This window comes from Crotalus tigris, unplaced genomic scaffold (assembly GCF_016545835.1).
Source record: "Crotalus tigris isolate CLP2741 ecotype Arizona unplaced genomic scaffold, ASM1654583v1 scf7180000017551.9496454, whole genome shotgun sequence".
Classification (NCBI taxonomy): Eukaryota; Metazoa; Chordata; class Lepidosauria; order Squamata; family Viperidae; genus Crotalus; species Crotalus tigris.
In genome coordinates this window covers 5,691,850-5,707,008 of record NW_024096469.1, presented here as the reverse complement: position 1 = coordinate 5,707,008, position 15,159 = coordinate 5,691,850, and the positions used below count along the sequence as shown (strand labels likewise).

Genomic DNA, 15,159 nt, shown 5'->3' with positions numbered 1-15,159 from the left:
TGGAATAGATGCTCCTGGTTTATTTATCTAGAAGATATGAATTTTTCTCTGAGTGGAGTGAACATCGTAGCCCGAAGACTTGTCCAAATAGCAAGGTCCTAAGAGATGACCACAATGGGGATGATCCCCGTCGTCATAAGCCAAATCTTTTTAGAATTGTCATGATGATGTCTATTCAGTGACATCATTTTAAAAAAGGAGACCTTCAGCATTGTGCAATTCAGGAAAATGTGGCTAAGAGCACAGCAAAGACGGGAAAACGGAGGCTGACCCTGCAGAGACAGAGAAGTGGGAGGAGGTTTCTGTCGTTCACTTTGAGTGAGAAACAAAGCCTCTTTGTTATGTTCCAGAGGGGAGGGTTGAAGGAGGTGGTGGTAACAGGAGAACAAAGGTGGAGCAGGTAGGACCACTGGCCTTGAATGTGTGGGACATAACCCTGGTTTTCTCCACATGTGGCTGTTCTTTGGCTGAATCCTTTGGCCCTTGATGATGCATGCTGCCCTTCCCATCCACCCATAGAGGTCTCCTGGCTCCAGGCCATTTTAACAACCACCACTGCCTTGGTACTAAAATCACTAACTCCTCAGTCAACTGTGTGGCAAACACATTCATGATATGGCCAATGGCAAGAATTAATCAGGAGAGGTGAACCTGTCTATCAATTGTCCCAGCGGCTGCTGCTGCATTCATGGCCTTGGCATGCTGGTAACCCCAGAAATTTATCAGCCCCTTTTTTGTATTAAGATAGGAGATACGTTGGCTCCCTTTAAGGAGAGCTCTTCCTCCCTCCTTTTCCCCTTTGCTCAAAAATGTTTAGCTTGGGCAATGCCCACTGCTGACTGCAATTGAATTGTGCACGAAGGGCAAATTTTAGTCCTTTGTTTTTTAATTTTCTTTTTCCCTCATTTGTATGTTTCCATGATTTTGGCTCTGCCTTTCCCTGCCCCCCAAACATCAGGAGGTACGTACCCCCATATCTCCTTGCTAGCTTTGCTGGGGCTGAGGCCGTGCTGCAGTGCTTGCTTGTTTTTCTGTTCTCTTTTATTTTTACTTTCTGCTGATGTTACTCGTATTGCTATTGTTGCCACCATTGCTAATTAGCTGCACAGTCCCTTGGGAACTGGGGGGAGGGGAAGACGTGGGACGGTGGGAGGCAGAGGTGAAAAGAGGAAGAAGCTTGTGTTCTGCTGGGCACCAAAAGGAGAGAGAAGAGAGAGCAGTGACTTTCCTAAATCATGAATCTGGTAGCTAGCCTCTACATCCTGGTTTTCTAAAATTCACATTGACCTTGCTGGATATCTTCTGTGTGATTATGGCAAGTTCTAAAGTCCTGAAGTACTTCCTGTTGTCAGAACTAGGCCTGGGCTTCCATAGGGGCAGGAGCTAGGAAGGACATGATGGAAGTGGGGGGAGGAATTATTCCTCCTGTGGCAGCTTGCAAACTGGATATCCTTGCTTGAGGAAGCTTACCTCCCCTTGGAAGTATTCTGGGTTATAGTTGGATGATAGATAATATAGATGTATGCAAAATGTGCATATGAAGAGGTTTTTTAGGTATGATCAAGAAATACAATGGTATCTCGGTACTCATCATTAATTGGTTCCAGGAGACGCGATGAGTGCCAAAGACGATGAGTACCAAACAGATTTTTCCCATTAGGAATAATGTAGTGAGTCACAAGGCAGCTGACACCGACAGGTTCTGGCTTGTGTGCTGAGTACCAAACAAATGATAAGTATTGGGACAAAATTTTCATGTGAAAATGTGTTCAGTAACAAATTCGATGAGTTTCAAAGCAGTGGAGTACCAAGGTATAAAGTTAAGCATACTTTGATGCTCTAAAACAGGGACTGCAGACTATGCCTCAAAACGTGATGAGTTTTGACAGAGTACAGTCATTTTCTGCTTTGTTTTGCCCAAAAAGAGATTCCTAGATCAGTAAATTAAGTCTTGTAGAGCTCAGTGTAACTTGGACATATTGTGTGTGGTATGCTAAGTGTAGCTGAACTACAACTCCCAGCATCCTTCAAGCTTAATGAGATTTTTTTTTTCTGTATATCCCAAAACAAGTCACACAACATTTTTGGGTTGGGAATCATACTTTATTTTTAATTTTTATTTTTTTCAGTCTGTGAGCATCATAGGGAAGTTTTTCAGCTAAACTAAGTTTTAAGTAATACTTAAAAAAAGAAGCAAAGAATTGAAACAGTAATCGGAGCAAGTTTAATCCCATTCCAAAATAAAAATAAAAAAGAGAGGGGAGAGTTCAGAATTGTCAGCTTCTTTTTTTTTCCTCACCTCACCCTTAGTATTACTGAAACTTTTCCCTATGGTGCTTACAGGTTGAAAAAATTAATACTTAAAAATAAAGTATGACTTTCAACCCAAACATGTTGCATGACCTGGTCTGGGATAGATATTACAGAAAAAAACATTTCTCATTAAGTTTGAAAGATGCTGGGAGTTGTAGCATAACAAAAATTAATAAATTAATCAGATTAAATAATTAATCAGATTAAATAATTAATAAATTATGTATTTCACATAATTGTTTTACCACTCCAGTCTTAGGTAATGGGCAGTTCACAGCAATGTAATTGCTTCAAGAGACTTTTTACAGAATGCTATAGTTCAATCTTGATGGTTGCAGTGCCATCATGAATCTTCTAGAACAGGGGTGTCAAACTCGCAAGGTCATGTGATGTGTCACGACGTATCGCAACTTTTTTTCCATTGCCGGCAATGGGGTGGGCGCGATTTCGCCATGACGGATCCGGCCTGTGTGCTGCCAGTTTGACACCCCTGTTCTAGAACAGGGCTTTTCAACCTTTTCACCGATTGTACCACTTTTAGGATATGGCAGTATTCGAGTACCACCTAGCAAGATGTCAAAAACTTGATGATCCCCCCCCAAAAAACACCAAACCTGTTCAAAGTTGCAATTGCACTGAAATGACTTATGACCATTTTTCACACTTATGACCATTGCAGCATGCCCAGGGTCATGTGATTTATATTTGAATGCTTGGCAATTGATTCATATTTATGATGGTCACAGTGTCCCAGGGTCATGTGATCCCCTTTTGCAACCTTTTGACAAGCAAAGTCAATGGCAGGGCTGCTGGTGGCCAAGTGCTAAGGCGGGACTTACTTCCCTCCTTCCCTTCTTCCCTGCCTCTCTCTTTCTCATGCCCACCTCCTTCTGAAGGAAGAATTTGAACCTCCCCCTTATTTTCTCTCTTCCATATATTCATCAAACAAGGAAAAGCCTCCAGACACAGAAAAGACAAACTGCTGAGTGAACTAGCTTAAAAAGGCACATTCCCCTTTAAGAATTAGCTACTGGCTAGAAAGCAAAGTTAAGGAGCGCAGCCGGCACTTAAGAAAAAAATGTAGTAAGTATTGGTTGTCGGCTAAGACAGTCTCCCCAAATGGCTCCATTCATAAGTAAAGGAATGCTACAGGCAAAATCCATTCAGGAGAAAAATACTTCAAAATCCCTTGCAGCAAAACTTATAGCTAACAATAGCAGAGCAATAGAAGCTAACACGAGACATCAGCCATCAGCCAAATAGAAATTGCCAAACACTCCTTAAGAACACAAAGCCCACATTGCACAAATCCCAGAACTTCAAAGTCACAAAAGCACATAAGAATCCTTCCACTCTCCATCTCCCTCCCTCCCTCCGTGCCTCACCTCCAGCCATTGCTGCCTTTTTTCATTCCTCATGGACCCCTCCCCTGCTGCATTTCTTGCCTGTTTGCTGCTGCCAGCACAGGTGGCTGCCACAGCACTTGTAGATTGGCTCATGGCCGGCCATCTTGATCTTCTCTCCTCTCCCACCCTCCTCCTCCTCCTCCTTCTTTCCCTTCGGTGCAGCTAGAACTGACTCCCCCTTTTTTTCTCTCTCCCTCTCCCACCCAAACTGCCTCCTTTTACAGCCTCTCCTGTCTCCGGGCCCCTTCCTCCTTTCTCAGTCACTATGCAGCTCCAGAGGACTCTCTCACAGTAAGTCCTTGCCTGCGCTGGCTCTTTCTCTCCCCCACTACACTTGGCTAGGCAGGGTTGCGTACCACCTGCCACTTGTTAATGTTCCACAGGTGGTATGCATACCATCGGTTGAAAAGCCCTGTTCTAGAAGATGACTTTGCCTGTTTGTGTCAAGAGCCATCAGCTGTTCATCAGCACTGCATCATGCAGCTGATGAACCTAAATCCTTGTAAGATGAATTACGATTCTCTTCCCCATTTACTACACAATGCCCTACCAATTTCCATGTATATGTTTTTCAGAAGTTGTGTTCTCCACCTCTCCCCGAACCCCCTAGCATAGTCCGTGTTTTTTAAAATCTAAAATATCTTCAATTGACTAACCCCCTCCCATTACTTTTAGACAGGAAAAGTATCACTAAGAGAATACTTTTTAAGAGGAGCCCATACATATTTCCTGCTTGTCATTAAAAAAAGAAGCAAAGAATGGAAACAATTAATCAAGAGCAAGTTTAAATGCAGAATCCCTATTGGTAATACGTAATTTTCATCCAAGGTCAATAAGCAAAACAAAAATGCTGCCAGTGTAAAAAAGAATAATAAAATATTAGTTGTTTAATTGATTGTGGCAATGAGTTAGCCATACTCTGGTCCTGTTTGGAACAGAGAAGACCCCTTCCCTTAATTATATATGCAGTAGTTTCCAGTTAGTTGGGATGACACAGAATCAAAATGTCCAACTGGATCAGAGGAGAGAAGACCATGATCCTATCTCTTATCAGGTTGGGCTTTTGGTTCAGTGCCACTCCAACTGACTAGAATCCACCATGCACAGTTAAGTTCTTCTTTTCAATTGGTTAACTTATTGATCAATTTATGGATGTAACTGTTTTACAATCCTTTTTTATCTTTACAATAAACCTGTAAATAGGTTACCCTTTTTATTTTATGGACATGGAATAAGAACAGGATCAGGACCTTCCCCAATCAGGAGTCTGCTCAATGAGTTAAGACTAACTCCAGTAATTTTCAGCCTGCATGGTTATTAGAGTATCAGCATCCCTGGAGATGCCTGGCTGATGAAAGCAGAGGTTTCATTAATGCCAAACAATGAATTTGTAGCCAAAAGGATGGAGTCCCAAAATTTGTTAATCATATTAGCATTAACTATAACTGTATTGAGTGGTTTATAACCTGAAGGGTTAAAATAGTATGTAACTAAAATAAATGTAGGTATATCTTTTACTGTAGGAGTCTCCCTAAGTCAGGGTTAGGCAACCTTGGCTCTTTTATGACTTGTGGACTTCAACTCCCAGAATTCCTGAGCCAGCCACACTGAGGGGAAAGCGAGAGGTTTCCAAGCTGAGCCATGCTGGCTCAGGAATTCTGGGGTTTGAAGGTTGCCTACCTCTCCCCTAGGTCATTAAAAATATACCCCAACTATTAGAATTGCCACATCTGAATTGAAAATAAGGATGAACAATAGCTGACAGCAAGAAACTCTTTGGGATTTTTTTTTAACTCTGTCAGTTATTATCCATAAATGTTCTTGGCTTGAAACATTCAGATATAATACCGTCCCCTCAGCATTTCTCTGCTGTAAATATGGTAGCAAATTGGAATTCTCTGAAGCGAGGGTATTTCTTGAATTGGGATTCAAGAAATACTTACAGTTGCTCAATTGTTCAAAAGATAACATTTGGAAAAAGATGGCTAAAACCTGCTGGTGGTTTCTGTCCCTCTAATTCAGTGGTTCTCAACCTGTGGGTCGGGACCCCATTTGGGGTCGAATGACCATTTCACGGGGGTCACCAAACCATGCTGTCCGCCATTTTTTTCCCTTTTCCCTAGCTGTCCTACTCCCTCTTATTGGTGGCCACATCCACTTGGGGGTCACCACAACATGGGGAACTGTATTACGGGGTCACGGCATTAGAAAGATTGAGAATCACTGCTCTAATTACACACTGGAACTCTAGAATTTATTTACATGTTCACCCAAGTTCAAGGGTGTTTTGAAATTGACAAATGTAAGTCTACCATCCCCAAAAACAAGAGCTTCAGTTTAAGAACTTAAGAAAAAAAGGAGGGGAGGTGAAATGACAGATCTTTTCACATTTTGCTTTTTAGTTCACAATTTAGGGCACATATATAAAAAAAACCTTTAATCACCATCTTCTTCATCCAAGGCCCTGATCCTCAATTGTTGGTCTTGGTTTTAATATCATTGTGGACAATTCACTTCTCTTCCTGTTTAATGAAATCCTCAGTATAAAGGTGGCTGGCCTATTGTTCCTTAGAAGCTACATATCTCACTGCATTCTTTTCTGGTGGGCTCTTCTGGAAGTTGTCTTCTGCTGGCCCAGGTTGTTTGTCCACCTCGGTGAGTTTTGTCTACAGTGAAAGGAAATGGACAAAACACTACTGCCAAATACTTGTAAGGATACAGCTGGAGAATTTCTGAGCTTACCAATCGGCTCTCCTGAGGAGGTTTTGTTTTCTTTGCCTTTATTTAATATATTGAATTGTGATGAAGTTGGTCATTCCATGATATGAGGGACTCACAACACTTGAAGGTTTCTAGGTTCCTTGGGGACTGTAGCACACATTATCTGGAGCAATTGGCTTCTTCCATCCACCATTGTCCCTTTCTGTTTTTGTTTTTATGTTGCTTGAATGAAGTCTTGTTGTCTGTGCCTATATGTGGCGGTCAGGATCTCCCTGAGTGGGTCTTTATATTTTTGCGCCTGGTAATCTCTGGTTGGCTCAACTCTGCTATTCTGGGTTTGCCCGAGTAGTCACTGCTGATTGAGCTAATTTTGCCTCTTCTCTTCTCAACTTTACTCTGCCTCTGGGAACCACAGGACCCCCCCCCCCTTGCATAAGCTGGCTAGACCAGCCCAAGGGGGCTGTGAAAACCTCTGTCCTTTAATGACTGAAGGCAGGCAGTTGTGGATGGAAGTAACCTTGGTGGTCACTCTGGGAAATAAGTGTTCAGAATAGTATCTATTTGTACTGATTCCTTCAAAGTTTCTGAATCTCTGACAAAACCTGAGGTCAGTTTTTTAAATATTTTCCCACAGTTTGCCAAAAGTAATGTGCTTCCCTGAATCTGAATCTTCCTATTGACATTGATTTGATTTTCAGGATAAAGCTATTGGCTAATTATGGGCACGGTTTAGTTGGGGAAAAGGTGGGAAAAAAACCCAGAAAGAACCAGAGAATTGCTATGAAATAAATTGACAGGATTTATGTCTTTTCCACTGAGCTTCTGTTTTGGAGTGTTCCTTGGTAAAGGATAAATGTCTGAAACACACCAGGAGTAAACAGGTTGTTTATCAACTGGTGAAGCCAGATTGTTTTACCTGTGAGGAACTTAGTATTAGGAAAAAGAAAGGAGATCTCTATATACATACTCCTAATAAGTGTTAATTAGAGCCAACTTCCTTGTAGACCAGCGGTTTTCAACCTATGGGTCGCGACCCCATTTGGGGTCGATCAACCTCTTTTGCGGGGTCGCCATACGCGGCGATCCACCATTTTGTCCCCTCCGGGGGCGCGCCGCGCATGGGGGTGGCGGCGCGCCACCGGGGGGGCGCTGCCGCGCATGCGCGCCGCGCGTAGGGGCGGCGGCACGCCTCCGGGGGCGCCGCCGCGCATGCGCACCACACGTGGGGGTGGCGCCGCGCATGCGTGTGGCGCGTGGGGGGTGGCGCCGCGCATGCGTGCCGCGCGCAGGGGGCGCCGTCGCGCATGCGCGGCGTGCGCAGAGCCCCGCCCCCATGCACGCCGCCGCCGCGCATGCGTCGCCGTCACACAAACGTTGAGAACCGCTGTTGTAGACATATCTCCCATCTATTTGGGGAAATCTCATTTGAAAATAACCTGTTTACCTGGTACCCTTTGGGTGATTTGGTCTGCTGTCTTAGGCTGGGAAAATGGGAATCATAGGCCTGAGATAGTAATATAAGACATCTAGAAGGCATGGAGTTGAAAGAAACTAAGACCAAATTCCAATATCACATCCTTTAGTTGCTTCCTTTTTTTTTGCATGGGCACAAGTAATGTTTCACAAATCCAGAAGCCTTATTGCATCTTGAAGGCACATGGGGTAGGGATAGCTATTCCTGTCACCCTTTTTGATCAAGGACGTTTTCTTATCCTAGCTTATTGAATCTTAAAATACAATAGTATGTCATGGTCAGGTAGGGCTGAAAGCATCAAGATCAAAAAGGTTGTTTCCTGGCTGCCAAATTATCATAGAGTGTAAATAATTCCCTGCTCTTTCACTTATAATAAAAAGGGTTGTTTATGAAGTAAGAGGTGAAGGGGTGGTGTAGGTTGGGCTTTCTAGAGTCAGGTGGAATCCTAGAGAGCACCTTCATCTGAGGATCTGGCTAAAGTGTAGACTTTACTCATAGTAAGTCTAAGCCTATATCTTAGTGGAAATAAGTTGCCTTTTCTCCATCCTTGTGCAGAGCAGATGCAGGTTTGTTCAGTAGCATATATTAGGGTTGACCAATGCAACCTTTTCCACTTCCCCAAGCTGTCATGCTCAGCTGGAAGCCACCTGCTGCTCTGGTGTGGGGCTGGCTCTGCTTGCGCTCTTGACAATTATGTGCTCGGCTACTGTCTGTTGTGCCCGTAGGCTATAGCTCTGCCTTTGCCTTAGCTGCTCTTGTGTCCAGAACCAGTTTTTTGGTCTGGGCAAGCATTGTCAAGCTTGCTTCTCCCTTGTGCAGGTGGCCGAGTGAAGACGTGGAAGCGACGCTGGTTCATCTTGACAGACAACTGCCTTTACTACTTTGAGTACACCACGGTGAGTGTTCCAGACTAATACCATTTGTGCAGGTACACCCAAGTACAACCCAGGGTGGCTCTGGTGCTAGTCTATTTTTTTTAAATATATTTTATTAATTTTTTACAATAACAATCTTTAGTGCTTTGTAAATAACTGTTGCCTGGGTTCATATATTTAACAACAATCAATAATCGTTAATTTCTATGATTCCATAATCAACATACTAGTTAGTGATACATTTCCTTGATTTTCTCTTCTTCCAATAATATTTTCCTTTTGCCAACATTGAGTAAGTACAATTCTTAGTATTTTCGATACATACAAAGTTGAATGAAAACATTTTCCAAGTGTTTATACAAATAACATCAATATCAGTGTATAACATCTTTTCTAAGCAGCTTATGTTTCAATTGTATTTGCGAAGAGTTATTTTATTAAATCGCTATAGGTCCTGTTTTTGACGTTCTTATTTAAGCTTAATTTCCCCTCAATATTAAAAACATTCTTGTCAATTATAATTTTCTCAAAATTAATTACTTTTAAATATCCAGACATTTCATTCACATAAACCATCCCAGTATTTTTATATTTCTCATCTCATAAAAGAAAAAAAATGCTATACTACTTATAAATCACAGAATAGGTGGAGTACCTTTGAGGGGGAGTTTCACCCATTTATATTTGTTAAAGAGCTTCCACTTTCCTTCTCCCACAGTTTCTCTTTTCATTTTTTGTCTCCCAAACTCTAGTGGTTCTATTGGCATCTCTATAATCCATTTTGTCAGATCTTCTTTCTTGTCCTCTGTTTATTTTGAAGTCCTGAAAAATAAGACGTTTTTCCCTTTTCCAATATTATAACGTAATCTTGCAGATCTTTCTTTGGCTGTGTTAAACTGTAATTCCTTTTGTTTGTAGCCTCCATCTTTGGATCAGTTTCCTTTGATTTGTATTCTATTGTCTGATTTATTTGTTCGTTTTTAAATCATCATTTTCTGAGAGTTTTTTAGTTGTAAGTTTAGGTTAAAGATGTGTTCATTTATATCATCTAAATTATTTTTAATCTCATCATGATTTGAAACAATTGTCATTTGAATTAGTTGCAACGTAGCATGCATTTCCTCCTGTAAGATATTTGCCTTGTCTTGAAGTATTACTCCTGCAGATCTCTGATGTTCTAGGCTGGGAGTTTCAGAAAAGAATCTTGAGTGTGGTTTCCTACCACTTTTAGTTAGATATGCAACCTCCATTTTATCTCCCCTCTCCAAATAATCTTTCACAGGTACCATAATCCCCAATCTTAAATCCAAAGAACAAAATCTTGTATAATTCTTATCTTTATGTATGGCCTTTATAGTCCAATACTTTTCCAATTATCAATCCACCAATAAAAGCAATAGTTTATAACGGTTCTGCTCAGGGGTCCTACAATTATCAATCAGCCAACATTTGTAGTCCAAAATGTTCAACTATCTAAGAACAATTTAGGAGCTTTGCCCCTAGAAAAGTAGCCAAAAGTCAAGGTTTTCTTTCTCTGCAGACAATTCTTGAGCCTAAAGATCACAGCTCAGTAATTGTTTATAATCCAGGAAGGTCTGTAGTAGATAGCTCAATGTATTTTCTCTCCTCTGTTCCCAGCTGTTCTCTGTTTAGCTGAGAATCACTGAAGATCAAAGGGATAGGTTTTTATCTGTTTCTGGGCATCTTGCCAGTTTCTGAGCCAAAACAGCTATAATTTTATACTGTAATCCACCACTAGTTGTCAATAGCTATTCATTTTCCAACTTTTTAAGACAAAAAAAAATATTTTCTTGTAATTTCATCAATACACTTTCAAAGGGAAGATCTTAACAATTTTCACAATTTTCAGGTTTATCCAGACTATAGCTTTATATTAAATTCCATTTCAATATGTTTCTGTTCTTCCAAAAATTAGAGCCACTTCCATCTACGGAAGGGTGGGGCGTTCCCCCTCCTTCTCACTTTCAGAGGATTTTTGCTTCTTGGGGAACTTTTCCAAGAAATCAGTTACAAGATAGAAGAGAAAGGATCAATATTCTCACCCAATTTCCAACATGCTGTTCACAATCTATTCTGGTTGGTGCTTTTGGAATTTGGCTGCCGGTAGCTTGGGCTAGTCACCGAGATGTAGCTAGCCTTTCTTCTGTTGGTTTGGAGGGCTTCCCCCGGATCAATGGGGGGCTCCTCCGTCGCCTCTTCAGGGTGACTTTAGACCCATTTAGGGTCCCCTGGCAGGATGAATTCAGCCATGGGGTGCGGAGCCCTGCAATCCCTCAGCCGTGTCGCAAAACCGGAAATCTGGCTCTGGCGCTACTCTAAATGGTGAGCCTCAGCGTGAAGTCTTATTTTAACATAAGATTGGACTATTTAGCATAAACTGTTGTGCTAAAATCTATTGGAATGGGAGAGAGCCCAAATACTACCACGAAAACCAGAAAAGATTGTTCCCCAATATATTTGTTGGCCTTTTTCATGCCATTTTCTCCTTACTTTATTATGATATATACCTTTGACCTCCTCACTGAAAGTTTTGTCTTTAAAGCATTTGTCTGGATATATTTGTCTGAGAGAGGAGGTTTTTCCCACTTAGCTTTGTGATGAATGAACATTTGTAGCATGTGTTACAACTGAGAAGATAATTTATGGATTTAAATCTGACCATCTTGCAGGACAAGGAACCGAGAGGCATTATTCCACTGGAGAATCTAAGCATCCGTGAGGTGGAAGATTCTAAGAAGCCGGTGAGTAATACTAAGCCTGGAGACTGTTGTGAAATGGGGTGAGGTCACCATTTTTGCAACCTTTCGTTCCTTTTTGTTTTTTGTTTTACTATGGTTACTAAAAGTTGAAAGCATAGTTTCTTCTTGGAAGCAAATGAAAATTCTAGTACATGCACAAAGGTAGGAAATCGTTATTCAAAACCAAAATAAATCTCCCAGAAAACTCTCCCAAGCCCTCATTGGTGCTGTTCTGCATGCTTTAAAAGAAAATGAGAGAGAATTCAAGAAAAGTGGGAGAAACCCTGAAATATGAGTTATTAAGCAGGCTTGCCAACATTGTAGAACTGGTTCTATTTCTGTTTACTCAACGAGAGAAGGAAAATTATGCATGACACCCCCATAGCAGTGAGCTCAGGGAAATCCTACAGAGGAAGAAAATAGACTTCTGAGAATTGGCCAGGTCTTACCCACAACATTTTCAAGCCCTACCTTTGCTGCCTTTGATCTATTTTACAATAAATCTTGATCAGATGATTCTTAAGGTGGTGGTCATCTAGTCCAACCCCCTGCTCAGGCAGCAAACCCTATACCATTTCAGACAAATGGCTGTCCAGTCTCTTCTTGAAAACCTCCAGGGTTGGTGGTCATGTAAAAATATAAAGGCTTTTTGGATCAAGATTTGGTGGAATATTCAAAAAATTTTTAATAGAAGGATAAAATTTATACCACAATTGTTTTTGTTAGGTATTATTGTTGATTGTGATGACAAAGAAACTATTTTAATGTTGAATTTAATTACAGCGGCAAGGCTGTTGATAGGGCAATATTGGAAGAAGGAATTTTTGCCTACTTTAGAGGAATGGTTTCTTAAAGTTTCTTATTTATCTGAAGTGGCAAAAATTTCGGCTTATTTGAAAGATCAATCACAAGAGAAATACTTTTTGGTGTGGAAAAGATGGGTGAATTTTATACAGCACAAATATGAGATTAAAAAGTATTATCTAGCTTTTGAATAATTTATGTTTAAGGAAACGATCGAACTATTGTTTTGTTTTGTTTTTATATATTGGAGTTAAAGTATTTAAAATTTTGTTGTTTTTTTTTAATGTATTTATAATTGTTTGATGTTTATTTAAGTTGTAAGGTTTTTTTTTTTTTAGTTTTTATTAACCCTGTATTCAGCTCTGGGAAGAAGGGGGGAGGATGATGGGTGGGATGGGGGGGTGGGAGAGGGGGATTATTTTATTGTAAAACTGTAAAAATTTTCAATTAAAAAAAAAAAACCTCCAGGGTTGGCACATTCACCACTTCTGGAGGCAGCTTGTTCCACTGGTTAATTGTTCTAACTGTCAGGAAGTTTCTCCTTAGTTCTAGGTTGGGTCTCTCCTTGGTTAGTTTCCATCCGTTGCTTCTTGTCCTGCCTTCAGGAGCCTTGGAAAATAGCTTGACTTATTGTTGTTGTTTTTTAGAATACCGGTATTTTATTTTAGTGCACAAAACATTTACCTGAGGCTGTCCATACTTCAGAAGTGATTTGGAAGAGATGTTCTAGATCACGAGGGAACAGTACTTCTTTATTACAAGGGAGCATTTACTTTTTTTTAATACAAATAACATTATTAAGAATGATATATATAAAAGATAAACATCAATGCAAATTACAAAAATTACAAAGAAAAGAAAAATGGGTGTGGGGAAAAAAAAGGGAAAGAAAAAGAAAAAAGAAGTAACTTCTTCCTTCATCCCAGCAGATAAAAACAATTTTAATAGCTTAACACTGTTTCTAACTGCTCTCTCCCTTTCTGAGTGAGATGGGCGGTTCAGAAATGTGAATAAATAAATACAGGGAGTAGCAAATGGCTGGATGGAGTCACTGAAGCAGTAGGTGTGAGTTTAAATGGACTCCAGAAGATGGTAGAGGACAGGAAGACCTGGAGGAACGTTGTCCATGGGGTCGCGATGGGTCGGACACGACTTCGCAATTAACAACAACAACAACAACAAATGTAGCTGTATCTTGCACTGTAGCCTGAAAAGAGATTTAGTTTAAGGAGGAGGTGATCTGCTCATGTTCCCAAGCATTCCAAATGATTTCTGAAGTATGGACACGTCTGATATGCACTGTTCTGAAATGGTTGCCCAGTAAAGATGAACTTTGTAGTATCTGAGCTATTATGGTGATGCCACATTAGCATTTGTATAAATTACTATAATCTGACTTTGGCTTAATAAAAGAAGAGACGAAGACACTTCTTGACAACACTTAACAGGTTTTCTTTTGTTCACGCCTCAGATGGAGGAGCAATCAGATCGGAAAGCTTTTTAACTATAGTTTCCTGTTTCAACTGAATTTGGAAATTAATACGATCAGTTTTGGAATAAGCGATTGATTCAAGATTAATATTGATGGTTTAGTTGGGAATCATAATTTATCATTTTGGATTACATAGGAAACTACGTTGAATTGGTATCTTCCTACTTCAGTTAACAGAAGTGGTTTATGGAACTGATATTTGCTGCAGAAAACATGTGACTTTTCTGTCAACTGAATTCTCTGTGTTAACATTTCTGACTTCATTTTGCAATAAGTTTTGACATGTCCTTCTTGCAGAACTGCTTTGAACTGTATATCCCTGACAACAAGGACCAGGTCATCAAAGCGTGTAAGACGGAGGCAGACGGACGTGTGGTAGAAGGAAACCACACTGTGTATCGCATCTCGGCACCCACTATAGAAGAGAAGGAAGAGTGGATCAAATGCATCAAGTGAGATGGAAGAAGGGAATGGCCAGTATTTGAAGCAATATGGGAATTTACTAGAACTTCGTGCATAATTCAGATTTTTGATAGGGAAGCAGTAAGAGGAAGTATAAATCTTTTGCCAAAGAAGAACCTGGAATTAGGGAGAGGGGATCAGCATTAGATTTTTGCCAATATTTGTCAATAGGCCTGTAGGGATACAGGTAGTCCTTGACTTACAACTATTTGTTTAATGACATTTTGAATTAATGACAGCCCCCCCCCCAAAAAAAATTGGTTATGGCCTAAATTCAAACTTATGACCATTATCCCACCCCTGCGGTCACATGATCTCAATTTGGGCAACTGGCTCACATTTATGACTGGTTGCATAATCCTGCACCCAGGGGTCCTTGGTTCTTTCTGAGCTTGCTTGTTTTCTTCCAGATGTTTCATTACCCAAACTAAGCAACGTCAACAGTTGATGTTACTAGTTTGGATAATGAAACATCTTCAAGAAAACAACCAAGTTCAGAGAGCACGAAGGATCCCTCATTTCAACCCTGAGCTACACATTTTCTCCTTTATTGGTATCCTCCAATCTCTTGATTATGATCTGCAATTTTAAGCAGGATTCACACTTATAACCATGTGACTTGACTTACTATTGCATTAAAGATGGGTGTAAAATCGGAACCTGTCATGCAACAATTTACAAGTGCAAGGATGTATGATGGAAATGCAAGTCCCAATTGTAGTTGTAAGTCAAGGACTACCTGTAATGCTCTGATTAAGAGGAAACGAGGTAGGACAATCCTTAATGAAATCATAATAAAACGTTTGCCTTTTTGTAGCCTAAAAAAGTGACCCGGTGATCTCCTTGTTAGGTG

General features: G+C 40.5%; 1 protein-coding gene across 4 annotated transcripts in view; it reads left to right on the top strand.

The window, feature by feature from the left end:
* Window positions 1-15,159, top strand: part of CYTH1 (cytohesin 1) — a 76,672-nt gene that overhangs the window by 59,730 nt on the left and 1,783 nt on the right. For 3 of the 4 annotated variants that reach the window (XM_039345246.1, XM_039345239.1, XM_039345253.1), the window contains exons 10-12: window positions 8,732-8,810; window positions 11,480-11,551; window positions 14,142-14,296. In XM_039345246.1, coding sequence (XP_039201180.1) covers window positions 8,732-8,810; window positions 11,480-11,551; window positions 14,142-14,296 — 306 coding nt within the window. The remainder of the gene's footprint in view (window positions 1-8,731; window positions 8,811-11,479; window positions 11,552-14,141; window positions 14,297-15,159) is intronic. The other variant, XM_039345229.1, reaches the window with a different exon arrangement.